This window comes from Physella acuta, unplaced genomic scaffold (assembly GCF_028476545.2).
Source record: "Physella acuta isolate Inbredline_101_S28 unplaced genomic scaffold, ASM2847654v3 ptg001084l, whole genome shotgun sequence".
In the NCBI taxonomy this organism is placed as follows: Eukaryota; Metazoa; Mollusca; class Gastropoda; family Physidae; genus Physella; species Physella acuta.
This window is the reverse complement of record NW_026732601.1, coordinates 120161-145794: the sequence shown is the minus strand read 5'-3', so window position 1 is coordinate 145794 and position 25634 is coordinate 120161. Positions and strand designations below refer to the sequence as shown.

Here is a 25634-nt window from a genome sequence, read left to right as displayed (position 1 = left end):
TTAATGATGTGTAACGATGCGTGACGATGCTTGACAATCTCTCAAGTACAGTCGTGTGACTATGTGTGACGATGGACACATTAGGACAATACCGTACTGTTATTTTCAAAAACGTATGCTATGTTCACGCTTTCTGAACATTGGTAGAGTTTGGTACAAATCCTGTGAATGTTTGTAATGACGTGCAGAGCAATGTTTGTATGTACGCCCCACACAACCGTCAATGTTTGTATACTAGTTTTTGTATACTAGTTTTTGTATACTAGTTTTTGTATACTCATTTTTGTATACTGGTTTTTGTATACTAGTTTATGTATACTAATTTCGTATACTTGTTTTGGTATACTATTTTTGTATAATAGTTTATGTATATTAGTTATATTATACTACTGTTTGTATACTAGTTTTGAAACCATTATAGTCACTATTCTGAACCAGTATGTTCAGAGCTGGTTGTATGATACTAGAAAGGCGTGTATTTATGAAAGTTGGTATGCAAACACTAGGCAAACATATTTAATATCATGAGAGTAATGTCCTTTAGTGAGCTTAAAATAGTACGTCCTTGACCCTAAAAGAGCAACACGCCAAAATGAAAGACAACTCAGATGTAACCAAGGACGCTACTAATGCTTCGTCACGCGATCACTCCTGTCACCATAGCAACAGTCTGAGTGAGTTATCGTCCTTTGCCTATCACGGCAGGTGAACTTTCGTTTTCGCTGTCGCCGGAAGTCAGTGCGACACGACCACGTGACCCGGGTGGATGGTGCGGTCCGGGGTGGGGGAGTTACTGCCCATGCTGCTGTTGCTGCTGTCCCCGAGGTTGTGGGTGGGGCCTGACCCCATGGGCGGGCTGTGGTGGCTGCTGCCGAAGGTCCGACCGTTGAACGTGAAAGGCCAGGTCTACAACAAAGAAAAGAATTGTAATGTTAGATCTATCTATATATCTATATATATATAATTCTCTTCTTCGAGCCGTTAGAAAACAAGCTGCAAACGCTCTCCCTACCTCCCCACCCCTACATGGTTTTAGTGAGCTGTGTTCACTCTAAATGTTTACAAGCAGAGCCAACGATTTTAAACGTAGGGGGGGGGGGGAGAGGGGGGAAGGAAGGGGGGGGGGGGGTTATGGTCCTTAACGAGCTACTTATAGTGTTTTAAAGAAATATTTTCAGTGTCAGCGTTGGTACTGTCGAATTCACAAATTATGAATTATTGAAAATTAGAAACAACTAAATAGCGGCGTATGTTATGCCGCGGGCCGGCTCGTATATATATAATTCTCTTCTGGGAGCCGTTAGAAAACAAGCTGCAAGCGCGCCTTTGCAGTCCCCTCTCTTCCTCTCTATCGCTACCCCCCTACCCCCCACCACCACCCCTACATGGCCTGGTGAGTTGTAGTTCACTCTAAATGTTTACATTTTACAATCATAGAGCCGGGTTTGGTGACGGCTATTAGGGGCAGATAATTTAGTTTGAAACGATTTTAAAATTAGAGGAGGTAACTAAGAGGAGGCTGCTTTCACGGGGGGGGGGGGGGGGGGGGGGAGGGGGTAGTGTTTTAAAGCACATATTTTCAGTGGCAGCATTGGTACTGTCGAATTCACAAATTATGAATTACTGAAAAGTAGAAAAAAAACAACTAAATAGCGGCGTATGATATGCCGCGGGTCTTCTCGTATGTTTTAATAAATTAGATACAATGCTAGCAAACCAGTTTATAAGGAACGAGCCGACCCGCGGCGTATCATACGCCGCTATTTAGTTGTTTTATTTTCTACTTTTCAGTAATTCCTAATTTGTGAATTCGACAGTACCAATGCTGCCACTGAAAATATTTGCTTTAAAACACTATCAGTAGGTCGTTAAGGACGATACTACCCCCACCCCTTCCTTTCCCCCAACCTCTACCCTACACCCCCCCCCCCCGTGAAAGCAGCCTCCTCAGTTACCTCCCCTAATTTTAAAATCGTTTAAAACTAAATTATCTGCCCCTAATAGCCGTCACTAAACCCGGCTCTACGATTAATGTAAACATTTAGCGTGAACCACAGCTCACCAGACTATGTAGGGGTGGGGTGATAGGGAGCGCGCTTACAGCTTGTTTTCTAGCGTCTCCAAGAAAAGAATTATATATATATAGATATAATGCTGTTCTTTTTCGAACATGACGGTCAATGGGACGCCACTTGTGTATAGGATCAATTTCTTCTATAATTTCCAAAAACAGGCTTGAAAAACGGCGAAATAACTGATTGGGAGTAAAAGGGGAGGGGGGGGGGTGTATTCAGTATTTTCAATTATATCAAAACACTGTTACTTTCTTAAAATGGTGAGTTTAAAAAAAAAATGAAAAGATTTTTTTCATGTCTCCTGGGCAGATGAAAACGTCAAAACCAACATTTTGAAATGATGAAACCAACTACTGTATATAACAATATAACCACCCAAGTATAGCAACATAACCACGCACATACAACAATATTACCACCCCAATATACCCACCCAAATATAACAATATAACCACCCAAATACAACAATATAGCCACCCCAATATAACAATATAACCACCCAAATACAACAATATAGCCACTCCAATATAACAATATAACCGCCCAAATATAACAATATAACCACCCGCATACAACAATATAACCACCCCAATATAACCACCCCAGTATAACAATATAACCACCCCAATATAACAATATAACCACCCCAATATAACCCCCAACCCGACATCCTATACAATGTTAAACCACCAATACCCCACAACAACAAAACCACCCACAACACACTTCGTGTTTTTTTTATCCTGGACAAGAAACTTCATACAGCTGATTATAAACGTGGAGACTGGTTACAATCAGACGTATTGAAGTGGAGGTTTGTAATGGGCATTGTGATAAGCTGGGCATTGTGATACCGAGGGCATTGTGATAAACTGGGCATTGTGATAGATTGGGCATTGTGATAGATTGGGTGATAGACTGGGCATTGTGATAGACTGGGCATTGTGATAAACTGGGCATTGTGATACCGAGGGCACTGTGATAGACTGGGCATTGTGATAAACTGGGCATTGTGATACCGAGGGCACTGTGATAGACTGGGCATTGTGATAAACTGGGCATTGTGATACCGAGGGCACTGTGATAGACTGGGCATTGTGATAAACTGGGCATTGTGATACCGAGGGCACTGTGATAGACTGGGCATTGTGATAAACTGGGCATTGTGATACCGAGGGCACTGTGATAGACTGGGCATTGTAATAGACTCGGCATCGCCACAGATTCGACATTGCAACAAACAGACACAATTTGGTTTGTATCATATAAAGCATGTCGCCGAGCTATATAGCTAGGATGACATCGCTCTACATGATGTCATTACCAGGTAGGATGACATCGCTCTACATGATGTCATTACCAGGTAGGGTGACATCGCTCTACATGATGTCATTACCAGCTAGGATGACATCACTCTACAAGATGTCATTGATGACATCACCAGTTCGAGTAGACAAAACATTTTAAAGTTAATACAAGCAGTAGTCACACCCATTTCCCTATGACCGTTTCATTAGAAGACCTCCATGTAATAGGACTCAGGATATTCATGTTTTCACACATCTGAAAGCTCGGCAAAGAGGAAGTAAACAGTCAAACAGCACACACACACACAGACACTTACACACACACACGCACACACACTACAGCACACGCCTTCAGGGTGAGCTGCACGTGCTTTTGTTTGTACACATCACATCTGACTCACGCTCAATGCTGACTGGTTACTGTAACAGGAGGGACGTGATCTACCTATGTTAGCGGACTGACGTGATCTACCATTGTTAGAGGGCTAGCGTGATCTACCAATTTTAAATAGAGGGCTGTCGTGATGTACCAGTTACCAGTTACATGACTGACGTGATCTACCAACGTTACAGGAGGGACGTGCCCTTCCTATTAGAGGGCTAGCGTGATCTACCTATGTTAGCGGACTGGCGTGATCTACCTATATTAGAGGGCTGGCGTGATCTATCTATGTCTCAGGGCTAGCGTGATCTACCTATTTTAAATAGAGGACTGACGTGATCTACCAATATTACAGACTTAATGTTACATTAATGACGTCATCTACCAATGTTACAGGACTGACGTGATCTACCAATGTTACAGGACTGACGTGATCTACCAATGTTACAGGACTGACGTGATCTACCAATTGTATAAGACTGACGTGATCTACTAATGTGACATGACTGACGTGATCTACTAATGTGACAGGACTGACGTGATCTACCAATGTTACAGGACTGACTTGATCTACCACTGTTACAGGACTGACGTGATCTACCAATTGTATAAGACTGACGTGATCTACCAATGTTACAAGACTGACGTGATCTACCAATTGTATAAGACTGACGTGATCTACTAATGTTACAGGACTAACGTGATCTATCATTATTAAGTCCTGAAGTGATCTTTCACATCATCATGCTATCTATAAATCTAACCTGACTAATATTATCTTTAAGCATACATAACATATGTGATCTACCAATGGTAACGATGATATAACCATATAACCTTACATTCGAACTCACTGAAGGAAATCATTTCGGTAAATCAATTTCTATCAATTTAAAGCCTATAAATAGACCAAGTCATGTTATGATAACATATGTGAATAGGCCCATCGACCAATCACAACTGTCGAAAATGTGCTGTATCCATTTCATCTTTACTGTTATATCCAGCGATTCACCAGATCGTCAATTCTACACTGACACCTGCATTCGTCAGATCGTCAGATTCTATCTCACCCCCACCCCTCAGATCAGGGTCTTGACCCGTGGGTCTTGGCTGTCTCGCGGCTGTCTTATCTGTCTCAACGTCTCACCATCTCGCCTGGGCTTGTTTTCGCTACAATCGCAGTCATCTCCCCTTACGGCCATCTTGAAAGCTGTCTCACGCGCTAATGTGTGTGTTCAACAGTGAGCAAACAAACACGTGACCCGCCCGACAAGACCGCCAACGGTTTCTCGAATTTCGATTTCTGGAACTATTAAAACAGCTGTTTCTTTTTTAATCCAGTTATTTCAAGAACTATTAAAACAGCTGTTTCCTTTTTTTTTAATTCCTTTATTTGATGAACTATTAAAACAGCTATTTCCTTTTTGATCCCGTTATTTCATGAACTATTAAAACAGCTGTTTCTTTTTTAATCCAGTTATTTCAAGAACTAGTAAAACAGCTGTTTCAATATAAATTACGATATTTCACAAACTATTAAAATTGTGATTTCTTTTCTTTTTTAATTCCTTTATTTCACGAAATATTAAAATAGGCTGTTTCCTTTTTTAATCCAGTTATTTCAAGAACTAATAAAACAGCTGTTTCCTTTTTTTGATCCCGTTATTTCATGAACTACTAAAACAGCTGTTTCAATATAAATTACGATATTTCCCAAACTATTAAAATTGTGATTTCTTTTTTCTTTTCAATTGCTTTATTTCACGAAATATTAAAATAGGCTTTTTTTAAACATCCAGTTATATCAAGAACTAATAAAACAGCTGTTTCTTTTTTTAAAATCCCGTTATTTGATGAACTATTAAAATAGCTGTTTCAATATAAATTATGTTATGTCAAGAACCATTAAAACAACTTTTTATTTTAATTCCCTTATGTCACGACTTCTAATATAGGTTGTTTTCTAATTTTAAAAATTCCGTTATTTAATGAATTATAAAAACAGCTGTTTCTTTTTTTTAAATCCCGTTATTTGATGAACTATTAAAACAGATAAGTCTGACCACACAATCCCCTATATTTGGCAAGGTCATTGAAACAGATGGACCTCATCTGCCGTAGGGGAAAAGATGGAAAAGATACTGTAAGATACTGATTATGAAATTAACGACGAATCGGAACGAGTATTTTTTTTTTTTGCCTCAGACATGTCATTTACAGCGCCAGTTTGCCTTGCATTTTCGCTTTAGTATTACAGTTTTCATCAGATACTGATACAGATTTATAAAAGTAATACTTATTTCTTACGTGTAGCCTACTTTCATTCACTTAAGATGATTTACTTATACCTAGATCTAATACAAAACAGCTAATTACAATTATTTTTTTAAACTTCAAAATGCAAATGTGTAGTTAAATAGTGATTCAAAAGATTTTATTTCAACGGCTTGGTGGGTTGAGGGGGTTCGGGCTTATAAGTAGAGCTGAAATAAATTTGGGATTAAAGAAAAAAATTATTATAAATACTATAAGCCGGAATGTTATGTTGAGTACAATGAAACACATCTAATCAAACATTCTCCCCTTTCAAACATCTATATCTATAGCAGTCCTCCTACCGTTGTTTTTGTTAATTTTATTTTAAAACATTTAAATTAGCAAAAGATCTGGTAATTTATTTTTTAGTTTTAACACAAAAGGAATATTAAATTAGAAACAATGCAGCTGAATTTTCTATTCCAGGGGTCGGCAACCTGCGGCTCGCGAGCCGCATGCGGCTCTTTTGATGTCAAGTTGCGGCTCTTCAGCTCCATGCACACATCTATATATATAATTCTCTTCTGGGAGCCGTTAGAAAACAAGCTGCAAACGCACCTTGCAGTCCCCTCTTTTCCTCTCTATCGCTACCTCCCCCCGACCCCCACCCCCCTCACATGGTCTGGTGAGTTGTGGTTCACGCTGTTTACATTTTACAATCGTAGAGTCGGGTTTGGTGACGGCTATTAGGGGCAGATAATTTAGTTTGAAACGATTTTAAACTTAGAGGAGGTAACTAAGAGGAGGCTGCTTTCACGGGGGGGGAGGAGGGGGTGAAGGGGGGTTTAGTGTTTTAAAGCACATATTTTCAGTGGCAGCATTGGTACTGTCGAATTCACAAATTATGAATTACTGAAAAGTAGAAAATAAAACAACTAAATAACGGCGTATGATACGCCGCGGGTCGGCTCGTATTAATAATTTTTTTTAATTTCCAAAACTCATAAAAATATTAGTCTGCAACACTCTGTAATAAACGACATAACAATAGTTATAAACAATAAACATTCACTATTCTATTAGAATATTTAGTTACTCCCTATCTCAGTGTACTTCCTATTACATTGTCTATTCCGAATTGAAATATTCAACTTCACAAAGAAACTAAACCAACTAAGTGTAAAACTGAAAGGAAAATCTAGCCTATGTCTTGCTTGAAAAGGTGGTTTGTTTAAAAAAAATTGTTGAATACATGATGAGCGGTAAATTACTTAATTACGAAAAATCTCAAAAGAAATATCGTTATGAAACCAATGCTTCTATTCAATCACTTCAGCATTAATATAAACAAAATGAAGGGTGCTTTCACTGAAAGATTTGAGCTATTCAAAACAAATGCAGGTACTCTTACTTACATAGTAGATCCTCTCAACACAAATTCAAATGAGATTAACTCATATGTTCAAAGCTATTTATTTTAAACTTTATATATATATATACCAGGGGTCGGCAACCTTGTGAAGCGGAAGAGTCAAAAGTTACAATTTTCAAAATTTCCCTGGTTTTAAAGAGCCACTAACATTTTTAAATTTCAAATATCTTATATTTTTATTAAGATTATTAGTATTTGTTCACGGAGCTGGAGAGCCGCATCTTGATATCAAAAGAGCCGCATGCGGCTCGCGAGCCGCACGCAGGTTGCCGACCCCTGATATATACTAAACAAATATACTATAGACATAAGAATGTTAATGGCTCTTTCAAAACCGGGTAATGTTGTAAATTGTAACTTTTGGCTCTTTCGTCTCAAAAGGTTGACGACATTTCGTTACAAAATATCCCTTGTCTTTTTTTTTTTTATTTTATTTATTTATTTATTTATTTATTTTTTATTTTAATTTTTTATTTTTTTTTAATTTACAGGGATAAAAAAAGTATACTGCGATTAGGAATGCAAGACCGAGTAATATTAATCTGAGACCATGCAATTTATTTAAAATCCTTCTGAAATTCGGCATAGGTATTTTAGTTTAACTTTATAAAGTTTTTTATTGTTTTTGCCAATCAAATATTAAAATTATAAGAATTTTTAATATATTTTAATTGTATAAGTAATTGAGTGTAATACAACTTTAAAATGTTCTATATTTTGTTGATTAACCTTGTCTTAAATCTCTTTGTTGCACTTATTGACATGAATATAAGTTAATTCCCTTGAATTAATGTTCTTTTGATAATTGTTTTAAAATGGGAGATAATTCATTGCATTTATCTCAAGTGAACCGCAATCTCGTGTACCTACTTACCTTCGATCCACTGCGTGGATCATGCTTGTTTATGTCACACAATAGGGGTGTGTTGTGGCTTATCATTTTGTTATATTATTATGTTAATATGGGTAAAGAAAAAATGAAGGGACGACTCTTTTTTTTAAAATTATTTATTCGTTTTTTTCGGGCCAACATTTACTCTTTTCCTGTTGAATGTTTTTGTAGTTAACTATTTCGTGGTTGGTGGATCTACTACATGTGTGATCGTTCTACAGTCACTAACCCACGATGTTGCTTTAAATTAAAAATATGCCTACACTATATGTGTGAAAGATAGGCAAATGTTCACACTACTAACATGACTTATTGCTCTTCTTTAAATAGTCTAATGGGGGGGGGGGGGTATTATATTCTTGTACTAAACAAATTAAAAACAATTCTTTCTCTTAATTGTTAATTAAATAAGACATACAGAATAATTGCATCTTGGTAAACGGATTTTAATCTTATTAATACAATGAATACAAAAAAGCATAGTGATAAAACGATACGACTGTTTCACTAAATAATAAATTAAAATTGTTTCTTAATTACTTGTTTAACCCAGTAATCTATTCAATTATTATAACCAGTGTAATTTCAACATATTATGTCGATGAAATTTTGTGTTAGTAAGTGTGTTACTTAAATCAATACCTAAAAAATAAAAATAATATTAAAAAAAAAATAATTAAAATCTGGTTGATTATAAGGCCTTTAGTTATTACAACAAATTTAAAATACGAATTGTTTTTTTTTTTTGTTATCATTGTTAAGAATGATTTTCAAAGAGATAAATTTCCTTCATATGTGATTTTATTGCTTTTCTTATTTCCCTTTCTATTGTGTTTCCAGCACGTCTAATATTCAGTGTTTCTTCCAGACTCTTTTCTCCGGGGGTGCACTTGAAATTTTCGGGGGGGGGGGGGCGGAAGGGGGGGGGGCGGACAATGTTTTTCCGGGGGGGGGGGGGGGCGGACACTGTCAAAAGTATATATTTTCTATATAAATTCCATTTCGTTCGGGGGGCGGTAGACCTTCTTCGGGAGGGGGGGGGGGGGGGGGGGGGGGCCGAAGAGATGCGTGGAAGAAACTCTGCTGATATTCTAAAGAACAAGATTTTTTTTCCCCCAATTTTAAGGGGGTAGTGGTGGGTTGGTACTTTTTTCTGGTGGGGGCGGTGTAAAAGAAACTCTCATGTTATGTTTTAAAATCATGTATTTATTAATTTTAAAACCACAATCAATTCATTTTGTCTGCAGTTTTTTTGTAACAGAAATAATGGACACACGTTTTAAAAAAATGGGGGTATTTTAGATATTTCAATTAATAAAAATAATTCTAAACGGCTTTTCAGTTGCTTATATTCAATGCAAAAATATGAAATTTAGTGTAATCAATGGTTCCCAAACAGCTTTAAGATTTAAAAAATGTAACTATAATTGTATGGCTTGCTTTATTTTTAAAAAGATTTTTTTTTAATTTAGTATGATTACATAGACTTTTCAAGAATATTCGTAAAAATGCAAGCAAAAAAATAAGTTTTAATTTTTTAAGATGCACTAAACGTTAAAACAAGCATTTTCTAAAGCTACGAATCAATATATTTATCGGAAAACCCAAGCGCATATGTAATTCTAGTAATGATTAAATTTTTTGGTAGAAGGTGTATGTAGATGTTTATTTTTAACATTTTTAAACAAATATTCCGGGAATATAAATGATAACCCTATCTATTCAGAGAGCGAAGTTACAGAAATAGGTGATCTCTACTTAAACTGTAAATAATGAAAAACAGATCTGCAAGAGTAGCCTATGCTCAACTAAAACATATTTATAGATGACATTCTTTTCATCAAATGATCTCCATAAAACTTCATCTTACATGGAACAAGCAGTGGCGTAGCCAGGAATTGGTCATGGGAGGGGTTCAAATATTTTTCCATATGTATAAAATCATATACTTATATATATATATATATATATATATATATATATATATATATATATATATATATATATATATATATATATATATATATATATATGTATATATATATATATATATATATATATACAGACTTACAAGACGCCCAAATGCTGTAATGGGGGGGCTAACTCATGGTACAAGGGGAAACCACTGCGTCAGTTGTTACCCAAGACTTATCTCAGTATGTCCTGAAATCTCGAGGTTTTACTTCATACAACCTACTTAACTAAACAATTCATCTTCACACCTTTTAAGACGGCTTAAAACCAAGATGTTTACAGACTTTCCACATCTTGCCTCGAATTCTTCTTTGAAACTTATGAATGTTTCTTTGTTAAAAAATTAACTGCAATACGTAAAACTTTATGTACCCATATTCCTTAATTAATTAACCACAATCTAATTTTTACACAATATCACGTGACGCGCAAGATTCTCTGCACCCTTAAGAAAAAAAAACAACCACGTTGCCATGGCTACAAGTAAATCACGTGACTCACCAGGTTCAAAGGGTGGATGAAGCCGGCCGAGTTCAAATCTTCCTCGTGGTCGAGGATCTGCTTGAGGTGGGCGATGTAGCTGGAGGCTAGCCGGAGGGTGTCCAGCTTCGACAGTTTGGTGTCTGGCGGCACCCAGGGGAGGGTCGTCTGGGTCAAAGAGGGGTACACGTGAGCAGGGGGTGGGGGCGGCACCCAGGGGAGGGTCGTCTGGGTCAAAGATGGGTAAATGTGAGCTGGGGGTGGGGGTGGCACACAGGGGGGTGGGGTTTGTCTGGGTCAAAGAGAGGTAAACGTGAGCAGGGGGTGGGGTGGTACCCAGGGGAGGGGGGGGGCGTGGTCTGGTCTAAGATAGGTAAAAATAGGGGGTGGGGGTGGCACACAGGGGAGGGTTGTCTGGGTTAAAGATGGGTAAATGTGAGCTGGGGGTGGGGGTGGCACACAGGGGGGGGGGGCGTCGTCTGGTTAAAGATGGGTAAATGTGAGCAGGGGGTGGGGATGGCACACAGGGGGGGGGGCGGGGCGTCGTTTGGTCAAAGATGGGTAAACGTGAGCAGGGGTTGGGGGTGGCACACAAAGGGGGGGGCGTGGTCTGGTCAAAGATAGGTAAACGTGAGCAGGGGGTGGGGTGGCACACAGGGGGGGGGGGCGTGGTCTTGTCAAAGATAGGTAAATATGAAGGGGTGGGGGTGGCACCCAGGGGAGGGTTGTCTGGTTAAAGAGAGGTAAATGTGAGTTGGGGGATTTAAAGGAGGCCGGCCAATTTACAGGGGTCGGCATATTTACAGATGCCGTTATATTAACAGTAGCAGGAGCCGGGATCTTAGTTTAATATTTTACATTTATAACAATCACTAAAGACACTACACCTTAATTTCAATTATTTTTTTTAACTTGTCTCATTTTAGTTCAATGTTCATGTGATATTTGAAATTCCTTCACTCCATTTACATGTTTTCAAATTTAATTACTTTTTGTTCACCAGTTTTGATATAATTAATCGTTAATAATTTTTTTTATTTGAAAATTTAAAAATGTATTTTTAAAGAAACTTAAAAAAAAATTTAGAAAAAAAAAAGCTTCAAATGAACATGAAAAATTAACTATAAGTCAGCGTAGTCATTGGATTTTTGAAAACTTTTAAAAAAGCTTAGTAAATGTAAAAAAAAAACCTAACTTTTAATTGAAGTAAAATACTAAATTTTTGAATACATAAATAAAAATAATTAATATTTCATGTAAAAAATTTACTTTTTTAAAAAGGATATAAATACTAACTTTTCTTAATCAAGCCTTAGTAAACATAAAAATACACTTTAATTAACTTCATTTACTAGCTCCCATAATAATTAATAATAAATAATTAAATTTTAATTGACTTAATTAGTGGGTAGCCTTAGTACCCATAAAAATATTAGTTAAATTAATTTAGCCTCAGTAAATATAAATAATTAACTGTTAATGGATTGAATTAATGGTGGGTCTTGGTACATATAACTTCAAATAATTGACCCTCAGTAACTATAATTAATTAACTTTTATTGAACTTAATTAATGGGTAGCCTTAGTACATTTAAAAATATAGCTTCAACTAATTTAGCCTCAGTAACTATAATTAATTAACTTTTATTGAACTTAATAAATGGGTAGCCATGGTACATATAAAAATATAACTTTAAATTTAGCCTCAGTAACTATAGTTAATTAACGTATAATGAACTTAATTAATTAACTAGCCTCACCTTTAACCTGGAGAAGGCCTTACTTAACACTCTCATCCGGGACCTTTCACGTGCATTAGCCGCGTTCCTCTGCTGGGGTTTGTGGGTCTTCCCGTCGTTCTCTCGCTCCATCTCCTCTTTTCTCTTACGTGGCATGGTCAGTCGGTGTGGTCAGTCTCTCGTCACACTCTCAGAGTGGTCCGCCTATCATTACACTCTCAGGGTGGTCAGTCTATCATTACACTCTCAGTGCTGTCGCATTACACTCTCAAAGTGGTCAGTCTATCATTAAACTCTCAGGATGGTCAGTCTATCATTAAATTCTCAGGATGGTCAGTCTATCATTACACTCTCAGGGCTGTCTCATTACTCTCCCAGGATGGTCAGTCTATCATTACACTCTCAGAGTGGTCAGTCGATCATTACACTCTCTGGATGGTCAGTCTCTCATTACACTCTCTGGATGGTCAGTCTATCATTACACTCTCTTGATGGTCAGTCTCTCATTACACTCTCAGGGTGGTCAGTCTCTCATTACACTCTCAGAGTGGTCAGTCTATCATTACACTCTCTGGATGGTCAGTCTCTCATTACACTCTCAGGGTGGTCAGTCTCTCATTACACTCTCTGGATGGTCAGTCTCTCATTACACTCTCAGGGTGGTCAGTCTCTCATTACACTCTAAGTGCTGTCTCATTACACTCTCAGGATGGTCAGTATATTGCAGGCAGCCTTTACTATATACATCTTCTCGTAGCACTTAATTCTTCTTTCCCCTCAACTGATTGCCTGCCTTCTTTAGTCAGGTCACATTAAATACTTCATTAATTGCTTGATCACAACAACAAAAAATCCACTTTAAAAACGGTGAAAAATGTTTCAAGAATTCCGTCTAAATGATGTAGAAATTATCCAAACAATATAAGGCAGTCTTTCTCTATTAGCCGACTGGAATCACAAATGTCTGAGAAAATCTGTCGATAGAGGATGTTCATATACAAATTGTGTTTTTTTTAAAATTAGAACTAGCTGTAAATAAATGGTCATGTTTATTGTAAATCATTACTATTATCTGGCAGGCCTACTGATATAAACTTCAACACGCAATGTCAATATAAATTGATGTCCGATGAAGATGTTTTTTTTTATAATTAATTTGTTTTTTCAATTGTAAAAAATAAATAAAGATAAACCAATAAATATTATATTAATAGCGATGGAAAACACTATGCGTTAGCTGGTAAAAAAAACAATGTATTATTTTTCATTATTCTACGGCCTTAAATAACAATTTATTATTTTTAAAATTTTCGATCCATATAGAAAAGTAAATAAAATTAACGCCTCGTATATAGATAAAGAACCAGTTTTAAACATAGCACAATAGCTAAAAATATTGAGGTTACAATATGTTATGTCTACGGTCGCCGTATGAGATTTTTTTTTTACTTGAATGGACCCGTATGGGCACAGATTGACACGTAACATATACACCAGTACATAACTGTATTCATCCTTCGGTAACTAAAGCTCGGCATGGTGATTTCGATTAGTGTTGTCAAGAGTTATATATTTTTTTCTACGCCGTTCTTCATACTATGAGGGGTAATTTAAAAAAAAAAACAACTTGAATTAGCCCATTGATGGCAAAACAAGGTAAATTAAATAGTGGAATATAAGTCCATTAAAACGACAAAATTATAATGGTAAATTAATTACTGTAATTAGCCCATCATCAATCACTAAACCAGAAAGGTAAATCAAATAGTGAAACTAGCCAAATAACGTCAAAAGCAGAAAGGCAAATTAAATAGTAAAATTATCCGTCATAATAAGAACATTATAGAAATTATATGACACAACTTACCTTTGATGCTAGCTGATGTTACCTCCGATGTTACCTCTGATGTTACCTCTGATGTTACCTCCGATGTTACCTCTGACGTTACACCAGCACAGCGGGCGCCACCTCACCCTCTCAACATCAACTTGTAAAGTAACCAGCCTCACAGCAGGGGAAGACGACTGCGATATACTCCAACAAGGGAGACGACTGCGAGATACACCAACAAGGGAGACGACTGCGAGATACACCAACAAAATGAACCGGATCAGCTGGGCCACCCTGGGAAGAGATGGCACCGTTATCTCTCTCGTGTTCCGTTATCTGGAACCGCCGTCCGGCGAGCTGAGGTAATTTGTCTCCCCCCTCCCCCCAACCTGATTTCACATCCCCCCTTTCCCTTTTTTTAAAAAAATCTCTAATCTAACCGATAGACAAATTTTTACCGACACCTCGCCCCGCCCACGGCCGCCTAAACAATTCCCTGACAAACTTGGCTAGGCTCCACCCACGCATGTGGTGGTGCCCTTTGCCAGGGCTCCGGCCAATCTGTATCATTATCGCCTTATCGTTTTCATATTTTGACATTTGAGTCCCCTCCCTTCTGAGCGGGCAGAGACCCACATATTTTAATCGCGACCAATATCTGCGCCGTGAGCATGCGCGTGGCTTGCGGACTACATTAACAAGCGAGAACTTCAAACTGGGGAATCGGAAATGTAGAAATCTGACTGTTAAACTTACAGAATTAAAAAAAAATACACTACATTTTATAACTCAAGTAACGAACTTCAAGGAAATAAATTTTTTATACTAGTAATGGGTTTATTGTTTCTTTCAGACATATTTCTCGGAAGGGGGGGGGGGGGGGAGTCGGTAAACTTGCTCCGGGAAGCGCATCCCCAAAACCACCCGAAGAAATGCCTGAAAGAAACTCTGAATTTATTGGGCATGGGAGTTCAATGTTATAGTATTAGCGCCAAATCTTATATGTGATTTAAGGTCGTGTAGGAGTATTCTAAGTGAGACCAGAGTTTCTTCCAGGCATCTCTTCGCGAAGAAAGTCTACCAGCCCCCCCCCCCCCCCCAGAACGAAACCGAATTTGTATAGGTAATATATATTTATACCAGTGTTCGCCCCCCCTCCCCTCGGAAAAAAGTGAAAGAAACACTGAGCGAGAACGAGGGGTGGGGGAGAGGGCTGGGTTAGTTTAATTAAACCATTTCAGTTATTATTACTCAACATGCTGACATCATACTAATAACGGTATTTATACAGGGCCTAATAATTTATTAGCATAACTTAAACTGACAATATACTTGTTAATTTAATTACATGAGTAAAACTATACAAATAGTTTCTGTATTTAGTCTTGTATTATGACAAGGTTGTTGCCTACTATTACGTCTGTTATTTTAACAAAATTCTTGCCTACATTTACATTTGTAATTTTGAACAAGTTTGTACCTACTAAATTTCTACTAAATCTGAGATTATAACCAAGTTTTTGCCAACAATGAAGTCTGAGTTTATGACCATGTTTTTGCCAACAATTAAGTCTGAGATTATGTTTTTGCCAACAATAAAGTCTGAGATTATGACCAAGTTTTTGCCAACAATTAAGTCTGAGATTATGTTTTTGCCAACAATTAAGTCTGAGATTAATGACCAAGTTTTTGCCAACAATTAAGTCTGAGATTATGACCAAGTTTTTGCCAACAATTAAGTCTGAGATTATGACCAAGTTTTTGCCAACAATTAAGTCTGAGATTATGACCAAGTTTTTGCCAACAATTAAGTCTGAGATTATGACCAAGTTTTTGCCAACAATTAAGTCTGAGATTATGTTTTTGCTAACAATTAAGTCTGAGTTTAATGACTAAGTTTTTGCCAACAATTAAGTCTGAGATTAATGACCAAGTTTTTGCCAACAATTAAGTCTGAGATAATGACCAAGTTTTTGCCAACAATTAAGTCTGAGATAATGACCAAGTTTTTGCCAACAATTAAGTCTCAGATAATGACCAAGTTTTTGCCAACAATTAAGTCTGAGATAATGACCAAGTTTTTGCCAACAATTGAGTCTGAGATTATGTTTTTGCCAACAATTAAGTCTGAGATTATGTTTTTGCCAACAATTAAGTCTGAGATTATGTTTTTGCCAACAATTAAGTCTGAGATTATGACCAAGTTTTTGCCAACAATTAAGTCTGAGATTATGACCAAGTTTTTGTACAAGATGACCTGTTGACGGACGGGATATCCCAGCATGCCAAGCTTGATGCCGTGTTTATATTATGCTGGGTGTGTTTATCGGCTCGTTTTACGCTGGTTTTCGTCTCATTAGAGATGTGTTAGCTTAGTCTTAGTTAAGGTTTGACCTTGTGTGTTAGCTTAGTCTTAGTTAAGGTCTGACCTCATGTGTTAGCCTAGTCTTAGTTAAGGTCTGACCTCATGTGTTAGCTTAGTCTTAGTTAAGGTCTAACCGCATGTGATAGCTTAGTCTTAGTTAAGGTTTGACCTTGTGTGTTAGTTAAGGTCTGACCTCATGTGTTAGCTTAGTCTTAGTTAAGGTCTGACCCAGGGGCGTAGCGAGGGGGGGGGGGGGCGGGGGGTGCGGACCGCACCGGGTGACACCATTTAGGGGGGTGACACCAAGGCAAAAAATAGCAAAATATATAGAGAAAAACTCGAGGGGGGGTGCAAATCGAAAGTTTGAGGGGGGGGGGGGGGTGCAAATCGAAAATTTGAAAGTTTGTCCCTGGGAAGGGTCTCTATGCCTCTGGGGGGGGGGGGGGGTGCGACACCATTAAGTGCCGCACCGGGTGACACCCGACCTCGCTACGCCACTGGTCTGACCTCATGTGTTAGCTTAGTCTTAGTTAAGGTCTGACCTCATGTGTTAGCTTAGTCTTAGTTAAGCGCTGACCTCATGTGTTAGTGAAGGTCTAAAACTCATGGGTTAGTAAAGGTCAGACCTCATTTGTTAGTGAGGTCTGACCTTATGTGTTAGTGAAGGTCTTACCGCATGTGTTAGCTTAGTCTCAGTTAAGCTCTGAACTCATGTGTTAGTAAAGGTCTGACCTTATGTGATAGTTAAAGTCTGACCTCATGTGTTAGCTTTGTAAATGTCTTAGTTTAGGACTCACCAAATATGTAGCCTAAAATCAACCAGAAAGTCAAAAATTATCATAAAATTTGCAGCACGCTTTATCCATTATTAATTTAGCCTACATTGTACCATCGTACGTATTTTTAAAACAAAAACTAAACTCGTCCACGCTTTTCTGACCATATTCTGACCATATTCCCCACCACCCTCCCCGACCCCCCTTTTCTATAAAAGTCTGACTATCTCTTTGAAAGGACGTCACTTTAACCAGAGGCGTAGCGAGGGGTGTGGGGGGGGGGGGATAGGGTGGGGCGGGGGTGCGGACCGCACCGGGTAACACCATTTAGGGGGGTGATAACAAGGCAAAAAATAGCAAAATATATACAGTAAAATGATAATTCCACGTAATTAAGTGATTAATTAGAGTGTTAAATAGTCTTTTAAGAGCCACTAGGGTCGTTAGATTTGTCCAGATGCCGTATTTTCTTATATAAACTATTGTTTGTAAAAAAAAAAAAAAGACTACGTAATTTACTCTTTCTACAGGGGAGGTAACTTTTTAAAGTAATAATTTTTAAATTGCAAAAGTTAATTTAATATAATATCTGATTTATACTTTTAAGGAAGCCTTTAATAACCTTGCGAGTAATAAGTACCGAATAGGCCTACTCCACCAAATCTTGCATGACTTAAAAGTACTCAAACTGTTTAAGCTTAGGCCCTAAGCACTCCACATAACAGCCAATCACCAATTAATTAATCATTCAAATTCTCAAAAGCATTTTGAAAACTTAAGCGAAGCTAGGCAGTATGCCTAGTTTATATATATATATATATATATATATATATATATATATATATATATATATATATATATATATGGGGGGGGGTGACACCATTAAGTGCCGCAACGGGTGACACCCGACCTCGCTACTCCACTGACTTAAACCTATTTCTAAACAGTTAAATGTTAAAACGTAAAAGGAACGAAATTCTCGCAATCAGTTACATTTAGATAAAAAAATAATCTTAGAGTTATTTCTTTAAACTACTTAAGTCCATATAGAATTCTGACATTACAGTATAAGAAATATTTTAAACATAAAGTTATGTGTGTACTATTTGATGAATGTAATACCAGTGTGGACAAATACAGCATTGGAGTCCATCGATTGTCTCCCATCTCATCATCAGATAGGGAAGTATCCCTTTATGAATTTACGTTTACCTTTAGCAAGCGCTATTTCACCATGGCGGATGTCTTGTATAAAAGAAACACATCACTTTGATGTTGCTGTTGTTGTTATTGTTGTTTTATTTCCCCCTGTGTTGCCGTTGATGTCAGAGATTGAGAAAGAACTAAGGGTTTGATTTTTTTTTTTTTTATAAAGAGATGCATCTACATGAACATTTGAAACGATCTTATCGTTTGAACAGAGAAAAAAAAATGCATTTGTCGTGTATCGGAGTGCGTCAAGAAACTTCAGGGATTTGGGTTGATTCACGGGTTGTAGTCCAGTTGTAGACATGTCCAGTGGCAGTAATGTTAAATTTAGTATATGTGTCAACTGGTTATGCGCCATTGAGGCCATTCGACTCCGATTTCAACCTGCTTTTCTTTATGGATTTGCTTCCATAGCTTTTATCCAACCAAGAACAAACTACAAGGCAGCAGTTGTTTGATTTTGGTGTTGTCTCTCCTAGAAGAGTGGCTGTCCCCCAGCTAACGAGCCTCATCTGCCCGAGCTTTACCAACTTGACCACGCCGACCCCAGCGTAATATCAAAATCCCACTCTTTATAATTCACTGACTGTAATGTCGAATTCCACTCTGTATGATTCGGTAATCGTAATTTGTTAATGTCCACGTTTTGTGATTGAGTAACCATAAAAACTAACGTCCACTCTCTATGATCCAATGGCAACAGTCCACTGTCTATAATTCATTGGCCGTAATGTCAAATGTCCACTGTGGAAAAAATATCTTTGATGAATTAGACTGTGTTAATTGTCAGAGCAGCCAATCATCTCTGTCCTGACCACCAATAAACCAGAGCTTTAATTGGCTTCAAATCGCGACACAATCTGGCCAACACGTGGGTGGCGAACCAGAGTAAACAGGGGGGTGTTGTGCTCTACGTCACCACAATGTGGTCCACGTCACCACTTGATACAGTCGGGGTGGAAGGTATCTTTCGCTGAGGACCAGATGCACCGCACGCCACGCCACCCTCGCGCCCCGCTCCCCCGCGTCTTTCCACAGGCTCGCGACATCTTGCGGCTCTGGGTAATCTCCCCTGTAATAGAAGTTTTTAGTTTCTTACCTCCCTTGTTACATGACGCGGTTAATTTAGCTCCCTTGGTAGGTAACTTGTCTCTCCCCTCCCCCCCCTTGTTTTTTTTTTTTACATGAAAGCCAAGCCTCGTTTAACAGTGAACATTTGTTCCATTTTAGTTTTGTTCTATGTTACGAGGTTTAAGTTTATAAAAAAAAAAAAGCTTATTAGGTATACGCAGCCGCCTCTATTTTTTTTCCTAAGATTTTTTTAAAAAACTTTTGTTAAATTTTCTTAATATGGTTCAAGTAGGTGCACCCCCACCCCCCTCAAACTTTCGATTTGCACCCCCCCCCCAAACTTTCGATTTGCACCCCCCCCCCCCTCGAACTTTTAATTTACACACACACCCTCATCTTTCAATTTGTTTTTCCAACCCATTTTGGCGCCCCCCCCCCTAAATTCGGCGACCGGGGACATATGTCGCCCCCCCCCCCCCCACCTCGCTACGCCTCTGTCGCTCACCCATCCATTCAATAAACTACTCACACCAGCATCAGCGTGGTGTGAGCAGAAAGCTGACGTCACTCTGACTCTGATGGACATGCTCACGCGCTGACCAAAGAAGTCGTTAGGATACCCTCACCCTTACATTATGTGAAACACGTGTTATAGATTTTTATAATCTACTTTATTGGGTAGTTTCGTCTTTTTGTAAAAGGGAGAAGGGAAACTACTCTTTTGGATGTATAGTGTTTTTACTTTGGAGTATATGTTACAACTTTATTGCATTTGCAACTTAAAGTTGGCGAGTTTGTTTATTTATTTAGTTAGTAATTAAATACTTTATGCTTATAAATTCTACACATATTGTAGATGTGCTGAAGTATAATAATTGGTGCGTCTGTATTTTTAAAAGTAACACTTGAAAAAAGTACACTTTCACAATCAAGACTTGAAGAGTTGCGCGTAGTTTGTTCATTTAAAAATTCCAACAGAAGGCATCCTTTGCAATTTTTTTATAATCAAATACATGACATCATGTAAACATTCATTATGTACATTTGCAAAACCTTCCGTTTTCATTTGGTGTTCAAAATTATGTTAACAAATTTGATGTTGATGTACTTGTTTTAATTGCAAATAAAAGTATTAAAAAAAAAAAAAAAAAAAAAAATCTTATTTAGGTAACCCAAATGTACAAATGTAAGTGAAACTGTGTTGAACAACAAATTTTGTGTGTGTGTGTATGACTACTCTACTGGTTATTCCTTTTTCTTTGGTATTTACTATGTTTATTGTACAGAATGGGATGACATCCATACAAACCAGCTTTGTTTTCGACTATTCTTCCATACGTTATACTCTTCCACTACTTTTGTTGGCAAACATGTTACAAACCAGCCTCTTTTCAATTTTTGAACCAACAAGCTTTAAATTCAATGTATCTTTTGTATTCATTCACATATTTCGCGATTTATTTACTATACTCTGTACACCAATGTAACTACCTTGTAAATATCCACCCAAACGGCGTGGAATGTTACTGTATTTGTTTTAAATTGGAAAATAAAAGTATTTAAATTAAAAAAAAAAAATAGGTAACCCAAAAGTAAAAACTGTAACCAGGTATTCTTTTGTTTGAAACATGGAATATTTTAAAACTTTAATATTATTGATGATACTTTGGCAGAACATTACTGTTATCTGTAACTGCATTTTTACATTGATGCTACCAGTAGTGACAACCCTATTAATTGTACACGTCATTTGTGTATATACTCATCACCCTTTATGAATGCTAGGCATCCAAGATGTAAATGACTAAGCCTGGTGTTCCTAATGTTTTATTATGTGATACTGGAAGAGTAATCTCCCCTTTGAGGTAACCCAAAAGTTAAAACTGTAACCAGTATTTTTTTTTTTTTGTAACATGGAATATTCTCAAACTTTAACATTACAGATAGAAGTAATATGACATCTTTAAAATGCCAGCACCCTTAAAGCCACACGACCTTAAATTTAAGTCTGAACGTTTATGTATATTAATTTATACATTATATATATTATATATAGTTTTGTTAATTTATAGTTTGCTGAATGATAAACATACGGAGTTCATCTAACCTCAGATCCTTTGTAATCTGTACTATTTATTGTACTTAACCCCTATAATTATTCCCCTTTGGCTCTACTTTTGTTATTTCTTTCTGTATATATCAACCATCACATATTGGACACGATGTAAATTATTGTTAACTTGTCTCTTGTTACTGTAAAACATGTTGTGACTTTTTATTGCCAATAAAATTTTTAAAACAAAAATGCGTTCTTTTTATTCCTGACAGACAGGATTTGCGCTCGCTAAAATATAAGTTTAAAAAGATAAAAAAAATAATATTTATTACAAGGTATAATTGATAACAAATAATATTGATAACAAGTTATAGTTTATAAGAAATTATAATTGATAACAAATTGTAAATAATAAAAAAATATAGTGTTTAACAAATTATAGTTCATAACAATTTATAGTTTATAATAAATTAAAACCGACAACACATTATGTTGCTAACTACTTCATGTTGACAGGAACTTATATTAGCTGAGTTGAAACAGAAGTCAAATTTTTAAATCGAGTTTGAGAAATATATCGACTGACCCGTAACATATATATATATATATATATATATATATATATATATATATATATATATATATATATATATATATATATATATAATTTGTAAATAAACTATAATTAGAGAAATAACCAATAACTTCCGACCAAGAGTACTGTTCAGAAATCTTACATCATACGCATAGTAATACAATTAATCTTTACTTTAGTGGTGTATACTTCTACAGAGGCGTAGCGATCCTTCCCGGCGCCAGGGGATAAACTTTCGATTTGCACCCCCCCCCCCCCCCCCTCAAACTTTCGATTTGCACCACCCCCCCCCCTCCCTCAAACTTTTGATTTGTTTTTCAAACCCATTTTGGCGCCCCCTAAGTTCGGCGCCCGGGGACATTTGTTCCCCCCCCCCGCCCCCCCCCCCCCCTCGCTAGCTACGCCTCTGTACTTCTATGAAAACCCTTGCACTCTCAAACCACGATGTTTATTTCTTTATTTTATGTCTATTTTAAACCTCTCTTCCCATGTCCAGTTTTCATGTCTCTACAACCAAACTAAATCACCCTTCAAACGTACATCTCTGTATTATGATTACCTCCCCTTATCACCAACTTATGATTATCTCCCCTGTATTGTTAAAGGTCAGCCAGCGACCTTTAACCTCCCCCCCCCCCTCACAACAAACTAGATCACAGCCCAAGTTTGGCGCAGCTCCTCCACCAACTTCCGTTCTTTTGTTGTCGTCCCGCCGGTCTGCGCAGCCGCAGAAGACAGGAAGCGATGGGAAAACATGGCCGCCCTCTCCCCGTCTTTATCGTGTAAACAGCAGTTAAGATTAGCTGGCCGCATTTAATGTCAGGAATTAAGCACTAACTTTTACACCTGCTAACTAGACAGAGAATCTGAAGAAAAAGAGGGAGGTATTTTTTCTCTCTCTAAAGCGTTGGGATAAGGATGTAAATGTATCTCTAGAAAATTGGGATTAGGATACATACGTGAGAAATGAGCCTTCAGTGGGTGGAGCGGTTTAAATTTAATAATGTAGATAATTAATTAATATAAAAAATAAATAAAACGAGAGTGATCTCCCCTACATTTTCTCGCATTTTTGTTATATAATGGTGAGGGGGTGGCACTTTCAATGTAATCGAGCTTTTGAAAATTTTGTTAGTATTTTTTTTTTTTTGCATCTTTTCAAAAATAAAATAGAACCAAGTAGAAAAAAAACGCACCAAAACGACATTCAGCAATATGGGAATAACATAGATGAAAATTAGTACTTTATAAAGGAAACTTGGATTAATTTTTCAAAAGTTAATTAAACATCTAATGAAAAAAACATGTTAAGTCAAAGTGATGATTACCAACTCTACTGTATTCTGTTAGGGTCATGGTTATGGCTATTATCTGGGTTATGGCAACTGTCTGACTCTATAGACTGGTTCTAGTCAAGGTTATGGCTAATGTCTGGGTTATGGCTAATGTCTGGGTTATGGCTACTGTCAGGGTTATGGCTACTGTCTGGTTTATGGCTACTGTCAGGGTTATGGCTACTGTCAGGGTTATGGCTACTGTCTGGGTTATGGCTACTGTCAGGGTTATGGCTACTGTCAGGGTTATGGCTACTGTCAGGGTTATGGCTACTGTCTGGCTACTGTCTGGGTTATGGCTACTATCTGGGTTATGGTTACTATCTGGGTTATGGCTACTGTCTGGGTTATGGCTACTGTCTGGGTTATGGCTACTGTCAGGGTTATGGCTACTGTCTGGGTTATGGCTACTGTCTGGGTTATGGCTACTGTCTGGGTTATGGCTACTGTCTGGGTTATGGCTACTGTCAGGGTTATGGCTACTGTCAGGTTTATGGCTACTGTCAGGGTTATGGCTACTGTCAGGGTTATGGCTACTGTCAGGGTTATGGCTACTGTCAGGGTTATGGCTACTGTCAGGGTTATGGCTACTGTCAGGGTTATGGCTACTGTCTGGGTTATGGCTACTGTCTGGGTTATGGCTACTGTCAGGGTTATGGCTACTGTCAGGGTTATGGCTACTGTCAGGGTTATGGCTACTGTCTGGTTTATGGCTACTGTCTGGGTTATGGCTACTGTCAGGGTTATGGCTACTGTCAGGGTTATGGCTACTGTCAGGGTTATGGCTACTCTCAGGGTTATGGCTACTGTCAGGGTTATGGCTACTATCTGGGTTATGGCTACTGTCTGGGTTATGGCTACTATCTGGGTTATGGCTACTGTCTGGGTTATGGTTACTGTAAGGTTTATGGCTACTTTCGGGGTATGGCTACTGTCTGGGTTATGGCTACTTTCTGGGTTATGGCTACTGTCTGGTTTATGGCTACTGTCTGGGTTATGGCTACTGTCTGGTTTATGGCTACTGTATGGGTTATGGCTACTGTCTGGTTTATGGCTACTGTCTGGGTTATGGCTACTGTCTGGGTTATGGCTACTGTCTGGGTTATGGCTACTGTCAGGGTTATGGCTACTGTCTGGGTTATGGCTACTGTCTGGGTTATGGCTACTGTCAGGGTTATGGCTACTGTCAGGGTTATGGCTACTGTCAGGGTTATGGCTACTGTCTGTTTTATGGCTACTGTCTGGGTTATGGCTACTGTCAGGGTTATGGCTACTGTCATGGTTATGGCTACTGTCAGGGTTATGGCTACTCTCAGGGTTATGGCTACTGTCAGGGTTATGGCTACTGTCTGGTTTATGGCTACTGTCTGGTTTATGGCTACTGTCAGGGTTATGGCTACTGTCAGGGTTATGGCTACTGTCAGGGTTATGGCTACTATCTGGGTTATGGCTACTGTCAGGGTTATGGCTACTGTCTGGGTTATGGCTACTGTCAGGGTTATGGCTACTGTCAGGGTTATGGCTACTGTCAGGGTTATGACTACTGTCAGGGTTATGGCTACTGTCAGGGTTATGGCTACTGTCAGGGTTATGGCTACTCTCTGACTCTATAGTCTGGTTCTGGTCTGGGTTAGGGTACTGACACTAATGGAACAAGTCTACAACACAAGCCTCAGACACTGATAGAATTTTCTATAAATGAAGTTGAATATTCTTTACCAAGAAGGTGGTGTATGGTGTGTTTGGTGGTAAGATAGGTGGGTTTGAATGTATTTGGTGGTGTTAGTGGTAACATAGGTGGGTTGAATGTATTTGGTGGTGTTTAGTGGTAACATAGGTGGGTTGAATGCATTTGGT

The 25634-nt window shown here is 37.9% G+C and overlaps 2 protein-coding genes across 2 annotated transcripts; one reads left to right on the top strand and one right to left on the bottom strand.

Annotated features, from left to right (window-relative positions):
• Window positions 1-488: 488 nt before the first annotated feature.
• LOC131955596 (musculin-like) lies at window positions 489-14674 on the bottom strand. Its single transcript, XM_059319772.1, has 4 exons — window positions 14408-14674; window positions 12562-13514; window positions 10823-10969; window positions 489-906 (listed from the first exon to the last, which is right to left on the bottom strand). The coding sequence occupies exons 2-4, from the start codon at window positions 12694-12696 to the stop codon at window positions 736-738; spliced, it is 453 nt and encodes a 150-aa protein (XP_059175755.1). The 5' UTR covers window positions 12697-13514; window positions 14408-14674; the 3' UTR covers window positions 489-735.
• Window positions 14675-24802: 10128 nt separating this feature from the next.
• LOC131955600 (keratin-associated protein 21-1-like) lies at window positions 24803-25390 on the top strand. Its single transcript, XM_059319778.1, has one exon. The coding sequence runs from the start codon at window positions 24803-24805 to the stop codon at window positions 25388-25390; it is 588 nt and encodes a 195-aa protein (XP_059175761.1).
• Window positions 25391-25634: the final 244 nt, after the last annotated feature.